Here is an 18,037-nt window from a genome sequence, read left to right as displayed (position 1 = left end):
TTTGAGTAGATACTAGTGATTAAGTACGGATGGGTAAGAGGAGGGAGGAAAGCGAAGTCTTTCCACTTCGCCATCCGCAAGGCGCAACTTCCACATATGAATACAACTCAGATTTTTGCTTCTCGAAAGATTTCTCGCTGGCGACTGCTAACGTTCACTTCAACAAACACCGTAAAAAACAGTCTAAGGCTCACTCAGCATTATGTTACACTAGCTATTGCGTCATTGCATCGTTCTACAGGCAAAATTTTTGAAGTGGTCATCTAATAAAGCGACATCGACGGATAAGGACGTCATAATGATATCGCATTACCGTCGCTCAGGCGTAGCATGAATAGCTGCGAGTTGGGGGCACGCAGACGCCGTGTTGTACCAGATAGCTGGGTGGAAAGTCGCAGATAGGAGGAAGAGTTTCGTACTGAAGTCTGCGGACAGTGACCGCAACTCGAAATTTCGTATAATTCCGTCAGTGTCTGCCTACAAAGTGTTAGAGAGGCGCTAATGCTAACGTATTGCAACATGAAGAACGAGTTTTTTTGTTTTCCTTAAAAGTTTGAAATGGCACATGTCACCACTAAAAATGTGCAGTTAAAGGGAAGCTGAAGAGTCTGTCGAATTCAATAAGACGCTCATATACGGATGCGGGAACCTTATAAACCATGTAGGTAAAATTTAGGGTTTTTTTTCAATTAGGAGCGACGTAATCGTCGGTTGAAATTGCGCTGTAGCTCCGCCCCCCGTTGAGTGAGCGAGCGGAGCGGAGACCGGAAACCGCGGTGTTGTGACTTCAACTCTGTTTCGTTCCTTCGCAGCGTCCGCGACCGTGCCTGACCGCGCTTGTTTCTGCGTGCGTGCCATCGTAATCTGCTTCGATCGACCGTGCATTCCTTTGTTGGTGCATCTGCGTGTATGTAGAGTGGTAGTCAACGTGCGTGGTAGTCAACGTGAGTGGTAGTCAACAGATGAAGGTCACTACACGTACTGCATGAACCGGGAAGCTTGTCACGCGTTTAAACCGTCTTTGTAGACTGCCGACAGCTTTGGACAGCGCACAAATGCCGACGATCGCATCCCCGCTTACGTTCCACGAGGAGGCATGCAGGAACACAACACTACAGTTGTTTGACCGGAAACGAGCTCATTAGATCACTAGATCGCTTTGCAAAAAACATACTCACCAAAGAGCATTTCCATCACGAGGAGATCCCAAGACTTTGCTTTCGTTCGCGTCGAAAGCACTGCTCGCACCAGCATCGTTTGCTTCTTCGAGAGGCCGGCTCTTCGCAATCGGCTCGTACATGTAGGGAGTAACGTCGAACTCCTCAGAAAAACGCAGTCTCTCTAAATTTTCCATTACAGTCTCAGAAAAACAGCACCAAACTACCTGGCACCGCGCTTCATGTGTAGCGGCAGCGGTCGGTTACTAGAGTTGACGTCACGAGGGGCACCGACCAATCACAGGCGGAAACGAGACGCGCGAGCTGGGCGTGTCCGCTGCTGCACTTTTCGTCGAAATAAAATATATTTGCGCTTTATTTCGCTCGATTTCGATACGATATTCGAATTCGGAGGGTTGAAAACCATTATGTACAGATGTTCAATCATTTTTTCTGGAAAACCTTTCAGCTTCCCTTTAAATTACTACATTAGTCAGAAAATTGTAAGATAATGCTTTTTGTCTGAAGAAAACCGGCTTCCTACAATAATCGCTAATCGAACTTAGAACGGGAAACGATAACGTCTAGGGGATGCCCAAGTTTTCCCCAGCTTTCACACGCCGCCGTGGCTTAGCAAGCAAGCTTAGAGGCTGTGTTGTTGCGCTGCTAAGCACAGGTCGTGGGATCAACTCCCGGTGGCGACGGTCTCATTTCAATCGGGGCGAAATGCAAAAATAAAAAAGAAAAGCGCCCGTGTCCTGTGCATTGCGGGCACGTTAAAGATTTGGTGGGGAAAATTAACCCGGAGTTCCCCACTATGGCGTGCCTCATAAATTGTGGCTTTGTACGTCTCCAAAATTCATTCATTCATTCATTCATTCATTCATTCATTCATTCATTCATTCATTCATTCATTCACCAGCCTCCCTCCGCGTTGCGGACTCATCGACACGTAAACTGAAGTCAAAACACACATATTTCAATTGCCGTTTAAATTGTCGCACTTTTATTACAGCGACGCATCCACAAAATTCGCAAATCCGTATACCCTGCGAGCTGAGCTTTGGTTCATTAACGTTCTAAAATGGGAGTTGTTCGTTACACGTACACACCCACGTATGCCACGATTTCGTCTTTCCAGGCGCTGCAGAACGCGACTGCGCTAACTGTATACGTAAAGTACTTCTAGCCGCGAGAAACATTCTGTAAAACGTGGCACGTGGGCACGTGGCACGTGGACTGCAACAAAAGCAAAAATGAAACTTTTCTATTTCTATTAATTATAGGGCGAAATGCTGTACAAAAAGGGGAGAAATCGACGTGGATTAGTTATGTCGCGCACAAAAATAAGCTGGCGCTGCAATTGTCTTGCGTCGGTTACATGGTATCTCCCTGCTGCGTGGCAACTCCCGACTCCTTGCTGTGTTCGGTTTGCACGTTCGCATCTGGCTCCGCGGCTGCTTTCGGCGTAGTGCTGTCTTGGGTCAGCGGTTTAAACCACGCCACCGTGCAGGCGTGTTCTCTCTTCATCGTCGTATTAGCTTCGCACTGAAAAGCGTGCGCAAACAGGCCCACTTCTTTGAGAGGTTCGTTGCACAGGCGCTCGCCTTCTCTCTCGCCGCACTGCTGGTAGCACCAAACGGTGAACAGGAGCTGCATGTCGGAAAGGTTGGGAACGCCGGGGACAGTCAACGGTTGGTCGATTTTCGGCCCCGTAACGGCCGCAAGGAGGGTGACCGCCAGGGCGATTACCCGCTCCAGAATGACAATCTTGCCGCCCGACTCCGTGGCATTTGTGCGCTGCTGCATGCTGAAGATGCAATCGGCGGAGGCGTGCCAACGCGCCGTTGTTTCCAGCGTACCGTACAGCACCTTGGCCATGGCAGACGCCATGAGTGAGCCCAGGCTGGCGAGTTTGAGCAGCAGCGGCGCGTCGCTGTCGTAGCCCGGCAAGACGGCCACGTCTGGCCGGAGAATGATGTCGTTGGATACACCGTCGATCTCGTAGTACAGTAGGTCCGACGGAAGTGCGCGGGCCATTCCCATCGACACGCGAGTCCAGAGGGACTTGCTCCGACCGACCATGAGCCGCTTCCAATTCTCGAGCGGATCCCAGGTCATGTCGTCGTAGAGGGCGTAGCTCTCCTCGAGATAGTTCTCACCTGAAAGCGACAGAAGGTCGAACAGGCGTCCGGTACCTTTGGTGTAGGAAGGTAACATGTCGACGTTCGTGTGCATGCCGAGGCTGCGGGCGAACACGTGGTCGTAGGCTCCGCGGATAATTTTCGCGAGTTGCCTAATGTCGTTTTTCACGTCTGCGGTGAACGTCTTCGAGACGTAAGACGCAAAAAGGGCGTATCCGGCCGTTTGCTGTACGATGACGAAGCAGAAGTGGCTATGGTACTTGAGCGCATCTTGGTACGTTGGGAACTCTCTAAATATCCAGGGCGCGTACACTCTCCTCGTCAGCATTTCAGCTATGTACCACCTAAAATAGGCTTGAGCCTCCGTGGCGCCTATTTGATTCGGCAGCTCCATAAATTTCTTAAATAGGAACACGGAGTCCACATAAAACCTAAGCGCATCGCTGCGTTTCAAGTACGTGTTGAGAATGCTCGTCCACTGTTGCCGTGAGACGCCGTGAATCGCGTCCTGGATGGTAGTCTCGTTCCAACCGGCAAATTCGTTCACCGAGTTCAGTTTTTTAAGTATTTCCGCCAAACCCGCCATGACGTTCTGGTCGATCGTCTGCCAGGCGTGGTACGTCAGATTGGGAAGCATGTTTGGCTCGAACGTTGTTTGGAACACCTCGTAGTCGTTTTTGAGCCCATTGTAGAACCCAGGTTCCTGTCTCCTACGGGCATAGGACTTCAGGTAGTCGCTGGGTGCCATCCGCAGAGTGATGCCCCGGGGCGCGGGGCGAACGTACGTGAACTTTATTGGAGCGGCGATGCGCCACCTGAAGTGCAGGAAGAAGGTCGCGTTCAGGGCGTCCACGGGCCCCGTCCAGCCGGGGGGCGAGTACAGGCCGGCCTCCTTGAGGATGCGCACGAGGGTGGTGAGGTTGGTGTTGTTCTTGGTGACGATGTCCTCGCACGCCTGGTAGGCTAGCGCGGCCTTTTGAAACGAGAGCTGTCCCGCCGGTGGCACGTTCATGGTCCGGATCAGGTCGGTGATCTCGTCGATAAGCTTTTGGAAGAGCACGTCACCTTGGCTCCCCTGCAAGTACAGAGATCGTTGTTCGCGTTCTTTTGGAGAACTGTGTCGCACAATAGGTTTACTGATTCGGGCAGTTCATTTTACTTCTTTCACGAGTTTGCAAAACAAAGGAGAAACATTTAGCAGCGCGCAGCACCAAAGCAGGGAAACAGGGCGCCACGAGGTTTGTAGTTCGGCACTGAGCATGTCGGGCCATTCTTTAGCGCGAGAGCACTACTAGCCTACCGACCTGGATTTCACCTCTATCTGTGTTTAAATGTCTCAATAAGAGATTCATCGCGCCAAGTGCAACGAACAACAAAGAGCTCGGCGACCGAGGCAGCGCGAGTCGACCGACGAAGATCTGGCCGAGGGATTGCGACTGCGGCATTTAAAAAAGACGATGACGTTGAAACGTGCCAATTGCCGAAGGACGACAGAATGGATTGGAGAACGACAGATTGCAGAAGCCTGCCATGCGCGCTGCTGAAGCGGATGAACAACGACAAGCCCTACTGGCTGCGGACGTTGCATACCAGCTTCGCATTGCCAAGGAACGTCTGTCTTTGGCAATGGCTGCGACGGCCATCTTCAAGTGGGGCTTCATCGACAACCCGTTTGGTTTTGCGTGTTCTGTGCGTGGCAGACTGTGGCACAAGGAGGACTTAGACTGCGTCGCGGCCCCCATGTACGCGACCTCGGCTTTGGTCTTTCCAGACGTTGAAGAATTCTCTTCGCTTAAGGCATGTAGAACGTGTAAGTCCTCGCTCGCGCAAACTAAAAGCGCGTTTATATTCTGTGAGCAATGGTTATATATATACACCCAAACATCTTGAGGGGGCAGCGCGAAAAGACGATGGCAGAAGGCAGAGGGCGTAGCTCTCTGTCATAGCCCTTCTGTCATCGTCTTTTCGCGCTTCCCCCTCAAGATGTTCAACCAGTACCAACTCGCCCAAATGTCGATCCTTCTACAATATATGCCCAAGCCTGCCCACCTCCCTGCATTCAACTCTATTGCAGAGTGCATGGATTTCCCGTCGCATAGCCTTCATGCAAATGCGAAGGCTGCTCTACAGCACTGCGCAGCACGGCGTGAAACAACAAAACGGTCTTTGCGCAAGTCTGCAATCCTCCTCTTCCTGTGTCCCACCGAGTAACCCAGTATGCATTATGCAACTTAGTGTGCGTGACTATATATGCGTACAATGTGTGAAAAAAAAAATCCAGGTTAACGATGACATCGCGACTGCAAAGGACCTAATTAGCAACCGGTCCAACAACGGCCTAGCAATGCCTAAGGTACAAGAAAATGTCGAATTTGACCCAAGAAAAAGGGGTATTCGTACGATATTTCGTGGTGGGTGCAGCCAAACTGTCTGTACATTATTTTCGGGCATCTCGGTGCATCCTCTTTCTCGAAATAAAGTCAATTTTCCGCGGACACGTAGGAGAAGTACGCACAAATGATTTCAATTTTGTTTTTCAGAGCAATAAAAGTATGATTTTAGATTACATAAAATGAACGAACCTTCCTGAAAAAAAAAGTGGCATAACTATTGGACAAAAAGTTTCACAGCGAAGCTTTTAAGGATGGAAGATTCTGCAATGACATTAACGCAGCGAAAGCCATCGATGAAGTGCGTCGTGGAAGGTCGGCGATCAACCTAAGGATAGCCAGCAATGCAATATGGGTCGGAGTTCCAAATTTCCGCTTTGAAGTTTATTAGTCAATTATCAAATTAAGGTGATTTCTCGTATTTCCTCACTCGAATAGACAACTTCTATGCGCAGTTTTTCTTTAGTCAATAATCCGTAGTTTGGGTTTTCTCCCGCGTCGCGTTTTACCGACTCTGGGTCGAAGGTCTGCTAGTAGTTTGTAGGGCTGCGGTGAATGGCTTACAGCGCTGTCCCTAAGTGCTGCTTTCGTGGGAGCCCAGTGGGGAGCCTCGAAGTGGCCATATGACGAAAACATCACAAAGGAATCATCAATGAGAACAGCCAGCCAACGGACCCTGATAGATAGCCCTACCAGCGGGTGTAAGAGTCGCTTATACAGCTTCGTAGCCTTTCGTGTATCGGGTACCCAAGTTTACATAGATCTGCGATTTTTGTTCTTCATAACGCGAGTTTTGTTCCGCGCGACCCGGCTGGTCGAACCATTTGGAGAACCGCGGCACCCCGTTTCGCTTACCGCGTACTTCCATCCTCCGCACACGTGCTGGTAGAAGTTGTCGCATGGGTCCACGTCCGGCGAGACGCTGTCGAGCAGCAGCTTGCCGATGTGCTCACAGTGCTCCGACTGACAAGTCGCCGTCGTGACTTTGCCCGTACGTTTCTTCGAGCCTGGCAGGAGCATCATGACGACTAGCAGCCCGACGACCACCACGAACACCACCACTGCGATGGCGACCAGGTTGGTCCGATCGGGTGGGGCGGGTGGAAGCGATGTCGGTCGTGGCTCCGGCTCGGCTGCAGAGAATAAGGCCTCTTCGATAGCTTCCAAAATCGCGACCTTATTCTCTTCGGCTACCGTGAGACTCTCCTTACCACTCGAGCGCGTCGTGCCCTTCTCGCTTTTAGATGACTGCCCTGTTCTCTTACTGCCCATTCTGGAGTCTGGTTCGTAGTTACTGCCCTTCGTGCCCTTCATGGAATCTAATACGCCCTTGCTCCCCTTTACGGACCCTGGTGCGTCCTTGCTGCCCTTTACGGACCCTGGCGAGGCCTTGCTCTTTACGGACCCTGGCGAGGCCTTGCTCTTTACAGATCCTGGTGTGTCCTTGCTACTCTTTACGGACCCCGTTGCGCCCTTTGTAAAGCCTTGTGTGCCTTTGCTGCTTTTCGATGACCGTGGAATGCCCTTCTCGCGTTCCGGCGGCGTAGCCTCGTGAAATACCGGTAGTTCAGCCGCCAGGTTATTGGCAGTCTTTGAAGTGGCCAACGGTGCTTCATCGTCTTTCTGTCCTAAGAGCCGCCCTGCCAGAGCGGGCCGATCCTGGCTCGCCGTAAGCGCGGACCGGCCACCATCGCTCGGAGGCGGCAGTTCAATCGGCGCAATCGCCGACGACGGCCGCCGAGATTCCAGGGGTGGCCTGTCCTCGGCGATGCTGCGCAGAGTGGCTGTCTCCGGCCTATTGGTCCTCACTGCGGCAGCAGAGCCGCTTAGGGAGTTCCTCTTGCTCGCCGTCGGCGAAGGAACGAACGAACCCTTCAGGTCGATCGGTTCCGACGGGCCACTGTTGTCTTTCCGACCGGCCATGGTAGTGCTGCGAAAACAGGAGTCATGAAGGAAAGTGTCACCTACGGGTACTGTTGTGCAAAAATTTTATGCAAAAGCGCTACGGGCACACAGGGTGCTGTTCTTTTTTTGGCTGCACCAAATTTTTTCAAGATTACCTATGGCAGATAGCACAATTCTAACCCTTGGTCTAAATTGATCGATGAGGCGGCCATTACTTCTACGAGAAATCAAAATGTTTAGTTGAGTAATTAACATAATTGCGCTAATTAACTTTTTATTTAATTACTTTACGCCACATATTTCAATCTACGAATTAGAGCCGCTGAGTTCGTGCGGCGTATCCACTTGAGACGAATTCTCTGGACAGCACCAGTTCCGAGATGACAATTTTCAAGATGTCCGACGAAATGCATTGGCGTTCCAGTAAATTTTTTTTAAGAAACCGCTGTTTATGCACTGAAGCACAAAAGTAACTGAAACACCTATGCCTTTCGATGGACACGTTGAAAATTAATATATCCGAACTGGTGCTTCCAGAGAATTCATTCCAAGCGGATACGCCGTGCGAACTCGGCGGCTATGATTCGTAGATTGGGATAAGTGGCGTAAATAGTTAATTATTAAATTGAACATTTCGATTTTTCGTAGGAGTAATGACCGCCTAATGGAGTATTTTATATCGAGGGTTACAAATTGTGCTATCTGCCATACGCAATCTTTAAAAAAAGTTGGTGCAACTTCGTACTAGTTTTGTATTTTAAGTACAGTGAAGATGAACGTGTGTTGGGAGTTAAGAGAAAACAAACCAACTTCAGCCAGGCTTCGTCAGGATGCTTCAGACGTGCTAGATCTTTTCACCAAGTTTTCACCAACAACCGCTGACCGTCACACACGAACTGCCAAATGACAAGAGTTTGCAATTCCCTGACATAAGAATGTTTTTCGAGGAAGACCATGTGGGCTGGTTGTAGGAACCAAGGGCCAACAAGCCGCTGCTGTCATTTTCATCGAGCCGCTGCAGGTTGGTAAAAAGGGGCATCACAAAATTAACCATAATGAACGCGCTTCGCCGTTCATGTTTTCACGAGTGTTGCAACAGTTTCTTGGCACAAGCAGATTGCCTGAAAAATAAAAATCCGGATTTCCGCAGGATGTTGTCACAGCAGTGACCGAAAGTTTGTTTAAGACCGTCAAATGCGCCGGAGATGGTGCACAATTTGGCGTGCCGGAAATGAAACGAATGAAGCAGAAGTGCGCAGTAATACCGTACATACAAGGTGCCTGACACAGGCTGAAAAAGATCGGACATAACGAAAATGATGTTTCAGACGTGCTAGATCCTTTCCAAGTGCATGCAACCGCTCACTCATCGCTAAAGTTGCTCGAGGAACTGTGGGTGCGATCCCATATTCACGCAATGCACCGGAATAACGAAGAAATCCGACACAAACAAATCGTGAAATAATGGAAGCGGCGAAGATTGCCAATTTGGGGGACACGTGTGTTTGGGCGCCTTCAAACGAACGTCTGATTTTCTAAACAAGACGCAGACAGTGGTTCGACGGGGATGGCAAGACGAACTGGTCTCCTAATTTTGCAGCCAATATGTCACTTCTCTTGACCCTCGGTACACATGTATCTTTGCTGTATTCAAAATAGGAACCATAGCACAATTGCGCCTGCGTGTGCTGCTAGCTGTTTTCTATATATACATGTACCGCGTCGAAAGGTATACCGAACGCTGGATGTTAGCGCTGTGCCCACGTCGTTCCTTTCAGTCTTGTGTTCTCCTTTGAGCGAGAAAGAAGTTAGCTAATAATGGCGCATGCCGTGCTAACGCTGTAGGTTGCACTGCACTGTGAATTCCTGCACTCCACCTCGCCTAGCGTAATGTCGCATGGTGTGGAATTTGAGCCCTTATAACGCGCTGCCAGATGTTACGATTCTTGCAAGTCTTTCCATACATTTATTCCTGCAGGCGAGGAAAGTGCTGCCACACCGAATGATTATTGTGGACTGAACGACTGAGACTGACTGACTGGCTGGCTGACTAGCCGGCTGGCTGACTGGCTGGCTGGCTTCTGTGATTAACCCACTGGCAAACTGCACTTAATGACTGAGCGAACGGTCGATCAGTGCTGTTTAATGTCACGAAGCAAAATTTGGCTTCTCGAAAGCGCCGTAGCGAACGGCCTCTGATTTATTGGCAGCTCACGGCTAAAACACCTAAAAAACAAACAAAAACAACTAAAACTAGGTGCAGGGGAATCGTTGTATCGTGCCCTTCCGAGAGAAGGTTTTCGTATAGAACAGCAATTGACAGCCAGAAACCATGACGAGCATACTTTGATACACGATGCGTACGCAGTAATTATTTGAGATAAAGGTACACGATACTAGCGGATTAATTGCATGTGACATAATACTCGCCACTTGTATTAGAAGACAGTTCGATAAATTAGTCTATTTCTCGTTATAAATACAATGTACTAGCCACTACGGGTTCAGAGTAGCTGGCTCGCAAATGTACTAAGTACTGCAAACATTGTTCCGTAGAATTTCGTCTAATAATGCGAAGTAATTCTTTTTGTCTTTCTATCAAATTACTGTATGGCCTTCCTGACCGGACTTAGGCTTGCATCAGATCGATTTTGTATACTCTGAGCGATCATTGGTTTTTTCCCGCCCCCATTATAATCGGTGTGAGGCATTGGGCCAATCCTTAGGTAGGTCGGCGTCTTATTTTTGCTACGTGTTTGTTTCAAAAGCGTCCCACATTGAACTTTAGATTGCGCCACGAATCAGTTGGCACGTGCCCATCAGAAAATTTGTATATGTAACACGCCGCGCATAGATTTCGTTTTTAAGCAACAGTGAACGGACCTGAAGAACACAACGTTCGCGCACATGTGCAAAGAGCGCTTAACTTTACGTGAAGGTTCAAGTTCCTGGTGCGCCTCTATGGGTGCGTGGCGCATCTGTACTCGAGCCAACGCACCAATGAAGCTCATTTAGCATGCTAAAATCTGACATCTGGCGTCGACAGTGACGATGGAGTCGGGTGAAGGGGGATCGTTTTCGGGGCGTTCTATGCTGGATTCGCCCCACGGGACGGACCGCCGAGTCAGTCTGCCGATGAGTAGGACGTGGCAGAGCTTCACTGCGTCGCTGATTGCTCGAATTGAGCCTGTTTAGGACTCTACGAGACGATGAAAACGCCAATGCTCATTGGCTGGACGCACCGCCTCGGGCATATCTGAGCAGTGCGGGGCGACAAATCGATCCAAGAGACCGAGTGGAGCTCGGTCGCCAAGTCTCTTATATCGGCGTGATTGGGCCCCACCAGTCTACGCCATGATTTGTCGAGGTCGGAATCAGTGATCTGTGCCGCTGCTACTGGGATTTGCTGTCTATATTTGCCATAACGAAAGAATAAGGAACGACAAGGAAATAAAATATATGTGTAATAGCTGCGTCAGCGAAAAGCGTTGCATGAGCTCTTGCGCTGAATCGCCTGACATGTACTGAGTAACAATGGCAAGTATAGGAAAGAAGTAGATTTAGATGATCGACTAAAGGCAGCGTGTGACATTGGCAGTGCTCGAAGACCTAACTGAACGCCTGCTTAGCGAGCACGCTGTAAGCGAATAGAAAAAAAGGAAAAACAAAGACTAGAGTGGGCAAAGAATGACGTACCTTCAAACGCCTTTGACTTGGAGTGGTGTAGACTGGAAAGAAGTCGGTGTTCTGGTCCGTCACGCAGTCTCAGCTCCGCTTCTGCTTCGAACGATGCCACGAGCACAAGCACGAGCACGAGCTTGTGCACGAGCACGAGCACGCACTCCTTCAACCTCCTTTGTCAGCACTAGTATGTGCCGCTCTACCAAACTTTGGTGAAAAAAAGAAAGTGACCATGACCTCAACTTGTGGAATCAACGCATGATAGGACATTTCTTTGTTATATGCAACAAAATATGAAATATAGAAAGAATAGGAGCGCAAGAATATTTTCTCAATAAGTTAAACGGCGTTAAGGCGCTTTTGTGACCATGCAACACACTGATGCGAGCACACCACTGGCCCTGCTGTACATATTCCGGATTGCCAAAAGCACGAAGTAATGTTATAGTAGCTTTATGCTGCTGCCCATAGCCGTAACGGTTGCGACACAGTGCTCATATGTTACATTTTTGCAGCTGAGCATTTCTCGTACCAGAGAAACGCAGAGTAGGCTTTTCTAAACATGGACAAAACACACCTTGCTGTAAGTACGCAGGGAAGTCGGAGGAGAAACAGGAGGAACAAACTTTATTCGGGGGAAAAGAGAAAAACGCACTGAAACTACGACGCCTTTCAGTTCACGTGTGGTGTCCTTTGATTGGCGCCTGGAATGGTCGAGGTTTCATCACTTGCACGCCGTCGTGATGGTCGAGGCTGTCGGTGCCTTAGGGTTTCAAGGAATCCGAATGGCGGTGTCATCTCACATACGTGGTTCAGCCGTGAAGAAAGCCGAGTGACCCGTCGTGGTACGCGTGAGCGTGCCATCCTTACCGTTTTTGGTGGGTTTCGAACCCCGAACATCCCGTAACCGAGACAGACATTCGGACGTGCGGGCATGGCTGTGGTTCCGCACGCGCTGGCCGTGAACTGGCCGACGACTCTCCGAAAACAGGAGTTTTGCATTACAACTTATTCGCTTCCTGTCGACCTAGAAAAACAGCGTTTCATGAGCCATTAAAGATGATACTTCCGTAACTCCCCATGGCACGCGCCTACTTTTTGTCTAAATGTACTAATATCTTTGCGGCAGAGCCCGCGATTAGAGAGTGCTGCATACACACTGGAAGCCCATTCCTTCACGCGATACTTCCATCATAGACATAACTTACATCACCACCTTCTGTAACATTGCTTGCTTTCTTGCTCCTGATTCCACGGCGCTTACCTACTACGCAGGATTCTCCAAGAAGCCGGTGGTTAAAGAGAGGAGGGGAGAGAAAACTTAATAGAGTGAGCAAGGCAGGGTAAGTTGAAAGTTCAGCAAATAATGTGGAAATAGACTAACTATATAAAGGCTGATTTTTTAAAAAGTTCGGTTTACATATAGACAGCAAATCTGGCTGTATTAAAATAACTTCAAATGCAACCGGCAATTTTGCGAATTGGTTCAGAAAAACCAACATGGACACAGGGGAATTCGCAATTATCCGTACAGATGTTCCTGTGGATAAAGCCCAATGCAGAAGCCCCAAAGGAGAGAATATTTTGGGAATGTTTATTTTACATATTGTGCACAAGTTTAAGCACATATTTCATGCCCTTATAATATACGTGATCGTCAGCGATTCTGCAGGCTGGAAATGGCCGCATAACTAAGTAAAAGGTAAAAAATGGTCACAGAGTCATCTGATTATTCCTGTACAGACTATTTATGACGTCATAGAGTGGCAACGTTTGGCTTACTTATTGTTGAACTACATACAGGAACTGCGTTTCTCTTGCAAAAGAGAATTAAAAAGAAACAGGAAATGAATTCAACCAGACCAGTGCTAGAGTGTGGACAAATAAACCTTTATTAATTTATTTTTGCAGCCAACAACGCTTTGATGCAGTTCGTTGGCAGCATGTCAATCTCTCGCGAAACGCCATGTCAAACGACGAGAATGCGTTTGCACATTCTAGCGCTTGAGAGTCCGATCATGTCGCGTTGAGGTCTGATATGTACATAGTGCTCCTCAGCACCGTGGCATTCTGAAGGCAACAAGCGAAGCTCATCTATAGGAAAATCGGTCAGCTATTCCCCAACGTCCGCCGAATATGATGTGCCAGCACGCAAGCCATGTGCCATCAATTTTTGAGTGTACGTTGTCAAAATTGGGGTAACACCGCTTCCATAAAAGTTATCGACGCTTTCGGCGCGTAAGAATCTACGGATACCTACACACCGTTTCATACTGGTCAGGCAACGCCGCGGCAGCTACGTATAGACTCGTGTAAGGGCCGCACCCTCAATTTGGCAGCCAAAATTTGGAATAAGACATTTCAACTGAGAAGCAACTGTGTTAGGTATCCCGACGCCGCGCGCGAATCGGCGAATTTTCGCGTACTGCGTACTTCTGAATGCCGCTACTTATGGCGTGAGTCATCGGTACCTTCCTCCCCCTTCTGCTGCAATAATGTTGCTACCACCACCACTGAAATTGTGAAGAAAAAAAAATACGCTACACGCAAGTAGTCCTCTCGTAGAACTATCGCTCCAAGATTTTGGCAGTGCAGTTGTTATTGATCTTCCGACGCTTTATGCGGAATAACCACCCAATATATTACAACTACGACTCGCGGAAGTAAGGTGATGTCAAAGCACGCGTAATTCGTGCGCCTTTGTGCTTATGGTATGCGAAATGCTATGTTTTGAGCACGAGCGCAAGCTGTCGCTGGTCGCAGAAACGTGCCACTGCACTCGCTCCGTGACAAGCAGGCTCATTTCATGCAGTTGTTACGTCATAGTATGCTACGTAATGGTATCAGACTTCATGTTACGTCGAATTCCCCGACGTCATATTTTTATAATGATCTCAGATCTGACTAGCTACGTTTTGGTCGCGTATGCGAGCAGTGCGAGATGTCTCCCTGACCTTCCCAACGTGGCCTTCTGTGTATGAAACTTATAGTATAGCGCGCCATACGTGCTGCTGATAAAGGGTGAGAATTCAGGTACAAGGAATAAGCTGCTCCTGAGTGTGAGAAGGTGCGCATATTTCGATTCTGAGTATTGTTTCCTTTTTTTTTTCATCTTATACCTCAGGGCTACCGCAATTCGCGCACCGCTATTGAGTAGGTGAGTCTGAAATGGGGCAGGAGAGGTTTTCACAGCCAGTCACGGTACATCGTTGGACGCCATTACATTTTCGTTTCTTTTTTTACTCCTTGCTGTTCATAAATATCTTGAACAGAAGAACATGCACGACAGTAACAAGTGATTACGATGGGTGGTTCGTGAAAGCATCATCAAAAAAGTTAACTCCACGAGCATCACTGGAGCACCGATTATGTGTTTTGATCGGCACTCTGTTCCGAGGAGGGCGACCGTTGATTTGTGTCTCTCGTTGACACGGTGTAGACGGTCGACTGACTCTTCGTCGAGCTGGTGTAGCGATCGGGACCACCGCCGCTGTTCCGACAGCTGGAGCAGCTTGCCCCGTGTTTTCCCTCAGCGACGGTGTCTTTGCGGAAGGGCATCACGAAGCGCCTCCTCCGCTTCGAGCTGCTGCTCTTCTTTTGGAAGAAGAGGAAGATGAACGGGTTTATGGCGCTGTTGGAGGCCGAGATGACGCCGAACAGGGCCACCACGTTTCGATCCAGGGAGACGCTGGAAGCGGCGAAAGCGAGGGCCAGCTCCTGGACCACGTAGGGCACGTTGGTCACCAAGAAGGCAGCGAAGATGGCTGCCGTCAGCTTGACAGTCTTGACCTGAAAAAAAAGAGTGAACAACAAAAACCGGTCAAGGATGCAGAGTGAGTCGATGCTGCTCAGATAACAGAGTGTACGGCACTCGGAGCAAAATCATATAGAAGCTAGTATGTTAACACAAAGCATTAAGTGACCAAGGTAAAAAGTAGGGGAGGGTGGTTGCGGAATAGGATGAAAAATGACCCAAAGCGTAACATACACGCTGTTTATGATTCCCGCCTAAGTTTTGCCTAGAGGAACCTTGTCATGAACCGGGGTTCTCAAGTTCGCAAGAACCGACTGGTGGGCTAGCTGGTTCATGATGACAGAAAACCAGCGCTAAAGGAATAGAACGAGCAGTGTCAGTGTGCCCCTTCTTATCTTGTCCTCTCTTTCAGGGCTGCTTTTCTGTCATAATTTCTCAATTTCATTGTACGTAACAAGTAACATATACGGTTTCCGTACCCACCAAAGCCGGAATGCGGGAAAAAATCTAAGAATGCTGTAGTAAAAAGCATGCCCGCGAATTCTTGCCGGAACAAATGTCACCCTTCTACGAACACGTCCGCGCACAGATGCTTTCGCATTACTTTGGTGTTTTTCTGCCGCTATTTCCTTTGTTTGTATGTGTAGGCCATTTCACTCACGTAACTGTTTCTGTTATTGCTTTTATTATGGTTGCTAGGACGCATCTGTGTGTTTTCATCAACGCCTCTTTATTTTTACTACAGCTTAGTGCTATTGTTCGTGCATGCTTAATATATGTAGCTTATTAAATATTGAGCACTCTGTAACTTGTAGCGGTTACGCCTTGCTGCTAACATTGGTGAGGGAAACATGAGCCAGGTGTTCCAAACAAGAAGGAAATTTAATTTGGCTCATCTACAACCGGGCGTTTGGTCAGCATTTTCCGAAAAAATTCTCCGTAGTCGTGCGCAGACCGCTTCTGTAGCCTTATAGGGCGGGAGGGGGATCACGAAATAATGTGCACAGGCGTGTCTGATTTGGCACGCGTAATGCGAAGACGTGGGATCGTTCCCCAACTGCAGTAAGTTGTTTTTTCATGCACTTTCATTACCATTAATTTATGATTTCTTTAATTCAATTAGTAAGTAGAAGTAATTTCCCCAATGTTGTCCTTGGTGTCTTTGTTTGTTCGCTTCACATTGCACACGTGTTCACATTTTCACACGTGCGCGTACGTCGGGGGCATGGTACGCGTTAATGCAAACTTAACGTACTCGACTATACTAAAGTGTTTAGGGTTATAGGAACAATGCATTTTAGTTATACGCGTGACTCGATAGACAGCTACAGAAAAGTGAAATGGAAAAACAGCCAGCAAAAAGAATACCGTACCTTGGCCTTGGGGAGTGCTGAGGTCGTCTGGTGCCTGTTCTTGAGTGCCGAGCTCTGCTGCCAGATCTCGACAAGGATTCGACCGTACAAGGCAACGAGCAGGATCAGTGGGAGCACAAATACGGCCAAGAACACGGAGGTCATGTACAGCTGACGAGGAAGTGGCGAGACCGTCTTGTGGGCGTAGAACAGGGACGCGCAGTAGCTGGTCCCCTTACCAGCGTCCACTAGACGGAACACGTACAGGTTGGGCAGCGATGGCAACAGCGAAGCGACCCAGGCGGCTGCGGCGAGGCGAGAAGGCGTGGGGCACCTGGCTAGCGGGTACACGATGGCGAAGTGCCTGTCCAGGGCGATGGCCACGATCATGTATGTGGAAGAGGCGAGCGCGAACGTCTGCAGCACCTTGAAGACGCGGCAGAAGGCGTCGCCAGCGATCCAGGAGCGACCCATTATCTCCCATACCGTTTGCGAGGTCATCGTGACCGTGGTGACCAGAAGATCGGCCACGGCCAAGTTCAGGAACAGAACGTGCGCCTTCTGGTAGCGACGACGCCTATGGTTACGCAGTAGCCGCCAGCAGACGACGCTGTTTCCCGTGACCGAGAAGGCGATCATGACGAGGATTATGGTGATTCGCACCTGACCGTGGTACTGTGGCCCGAATACAGTGCTTTGGTCTTGACCGCCGCCGACACGACCGGTGAGTTGCAGGGAGAGGTTGACGGAGACATTTCCCAGTGTGTCGGCATAGCTGGGAGCGTTGGGGCTGCTATCCGGCATTGCCTTTAGTTATTTTGTGTGGTAGTCAGCCTCATGCCGACCATCTCGCCAGCTTTATACGTGGCTTCGATGTACGAGGTGAACAAACTTTCTGGAAAAGAGCAGGAAAGAAAAGGAAAGCTTGAAATATGGCGCTGTGAACACATTGAAATGTAGACAATGGGGAGTAGCCAAAGAAAACTTTGCTTTAATAAAAAAATTGGGAGTTCTGACTTGCCCCAAATACGTGATATGAACAGACTCGTGCATTGCCTTTGCACTGAGCAACGTTTGTCCTGGCTGCCATAAATGGACAGATTGCTTTCGTACTGGTCACGTTGCCGTTCACATTGATAATTCAAGTTATGGCAAGGTGTTTCAATTTCTGGACGATGTTTATATATGTTCTCAATGGGACCCGACATCTCTTGGCAACTCTGCCACACATTTGATGCAAATGTTCCTACGGTATTGGATGCCTCCTATGTTGACCCATGAATTGTCAGTGACAGCATCGCTACCCAGTATATTTACTTACGTCTACCATCGAATATAAAGCGTGTGTGTTGATGCTATGAACCTCACCTCAAGAAACAAATCTTGTCCTTCCGTAACTCTCACCACAGGCTGCTAAAAAGGCAGATTATTAAGTTATGAGTGTCTAATGACCTGAATAACCCAAATTGACAGAACTCATCTCACGATGACTGTCGACGGCAATGTGTTTAGCATTGAATCAATATCGCAACACAACGTATTGCCACCGTTGAAACGAGTTATGTATGAGATGTGTATTGCAGCGGGATTCCTCTGTCGCGCTTCCCTATGAACACTCGGCGCCACATAGGGGAGCCGCCGCGAAGCCTGTGCG

General features: G+C 48.9%; 2 protein-coding genes across 2 annotated transcripts; both read right to left on the bottom strand.

The window, feature by feature from the left end:
* Positions 1-2,534: 2,534 nt before the first annotated feature.
* LOC142570304 (neprilysin-1-like) lies at positions 2,535-7,005 on the bottom strand. Its single transcript, XM_075678697.1, has 2 exons — positions 6,547-7,005; positions 2,535-4,376 (listed from the first exon to the last, which is right to left on the bottom strand). Exons 1-2 carry the CDS (start codon positions 7,003-7,005, stop codon positions 2,535-2,537), a joined length of 2,301 nt encoding a protein of 766 aa, XP_075534812.1.
* Positions 7,006-14,643: 7,638 nt separating this feature from the next.
* Positions 14,644-17,212, bottom strand: LOC142570303 (oxytocin receptor-like). The gene is made up of 2 exons (XM_075678696.1): positions 16,405-17,212; positions 14,644-15,066 (listed from the first exon to the last, which is right to left on the bottom strand). The coding sequence occupies exons 1-2, from the start codon at positions 17,185-17,187 to the stop codon at positions 14,644-14,646; spliced, it is 1,206 nt and encodes a 401-aa protein (XP_075534811.1). The 5' UTR covers positions 17,188-17,212.
* Positions 17,213-18,037: the final 825 nt, after the last annotated feature.

This window comes from Dermacentor variabilis, chromosome 2 (assembly GCF_050947875.1).
Source record: "Dermacentor variabilis isolate Ectoservices chromosome 2, ASM5094787v1, whole genome shotgun sequence".
Taxonomy (NCBI): Eukaryota; Metazoa; Arthropoda; class Arachnida; order Ixodida; family Ixodidae; genus Dermacentor; species Dermacentor variabilis.
This window is presented reverse-complemented; position numbering and strand designations above follow the sequence as displayed.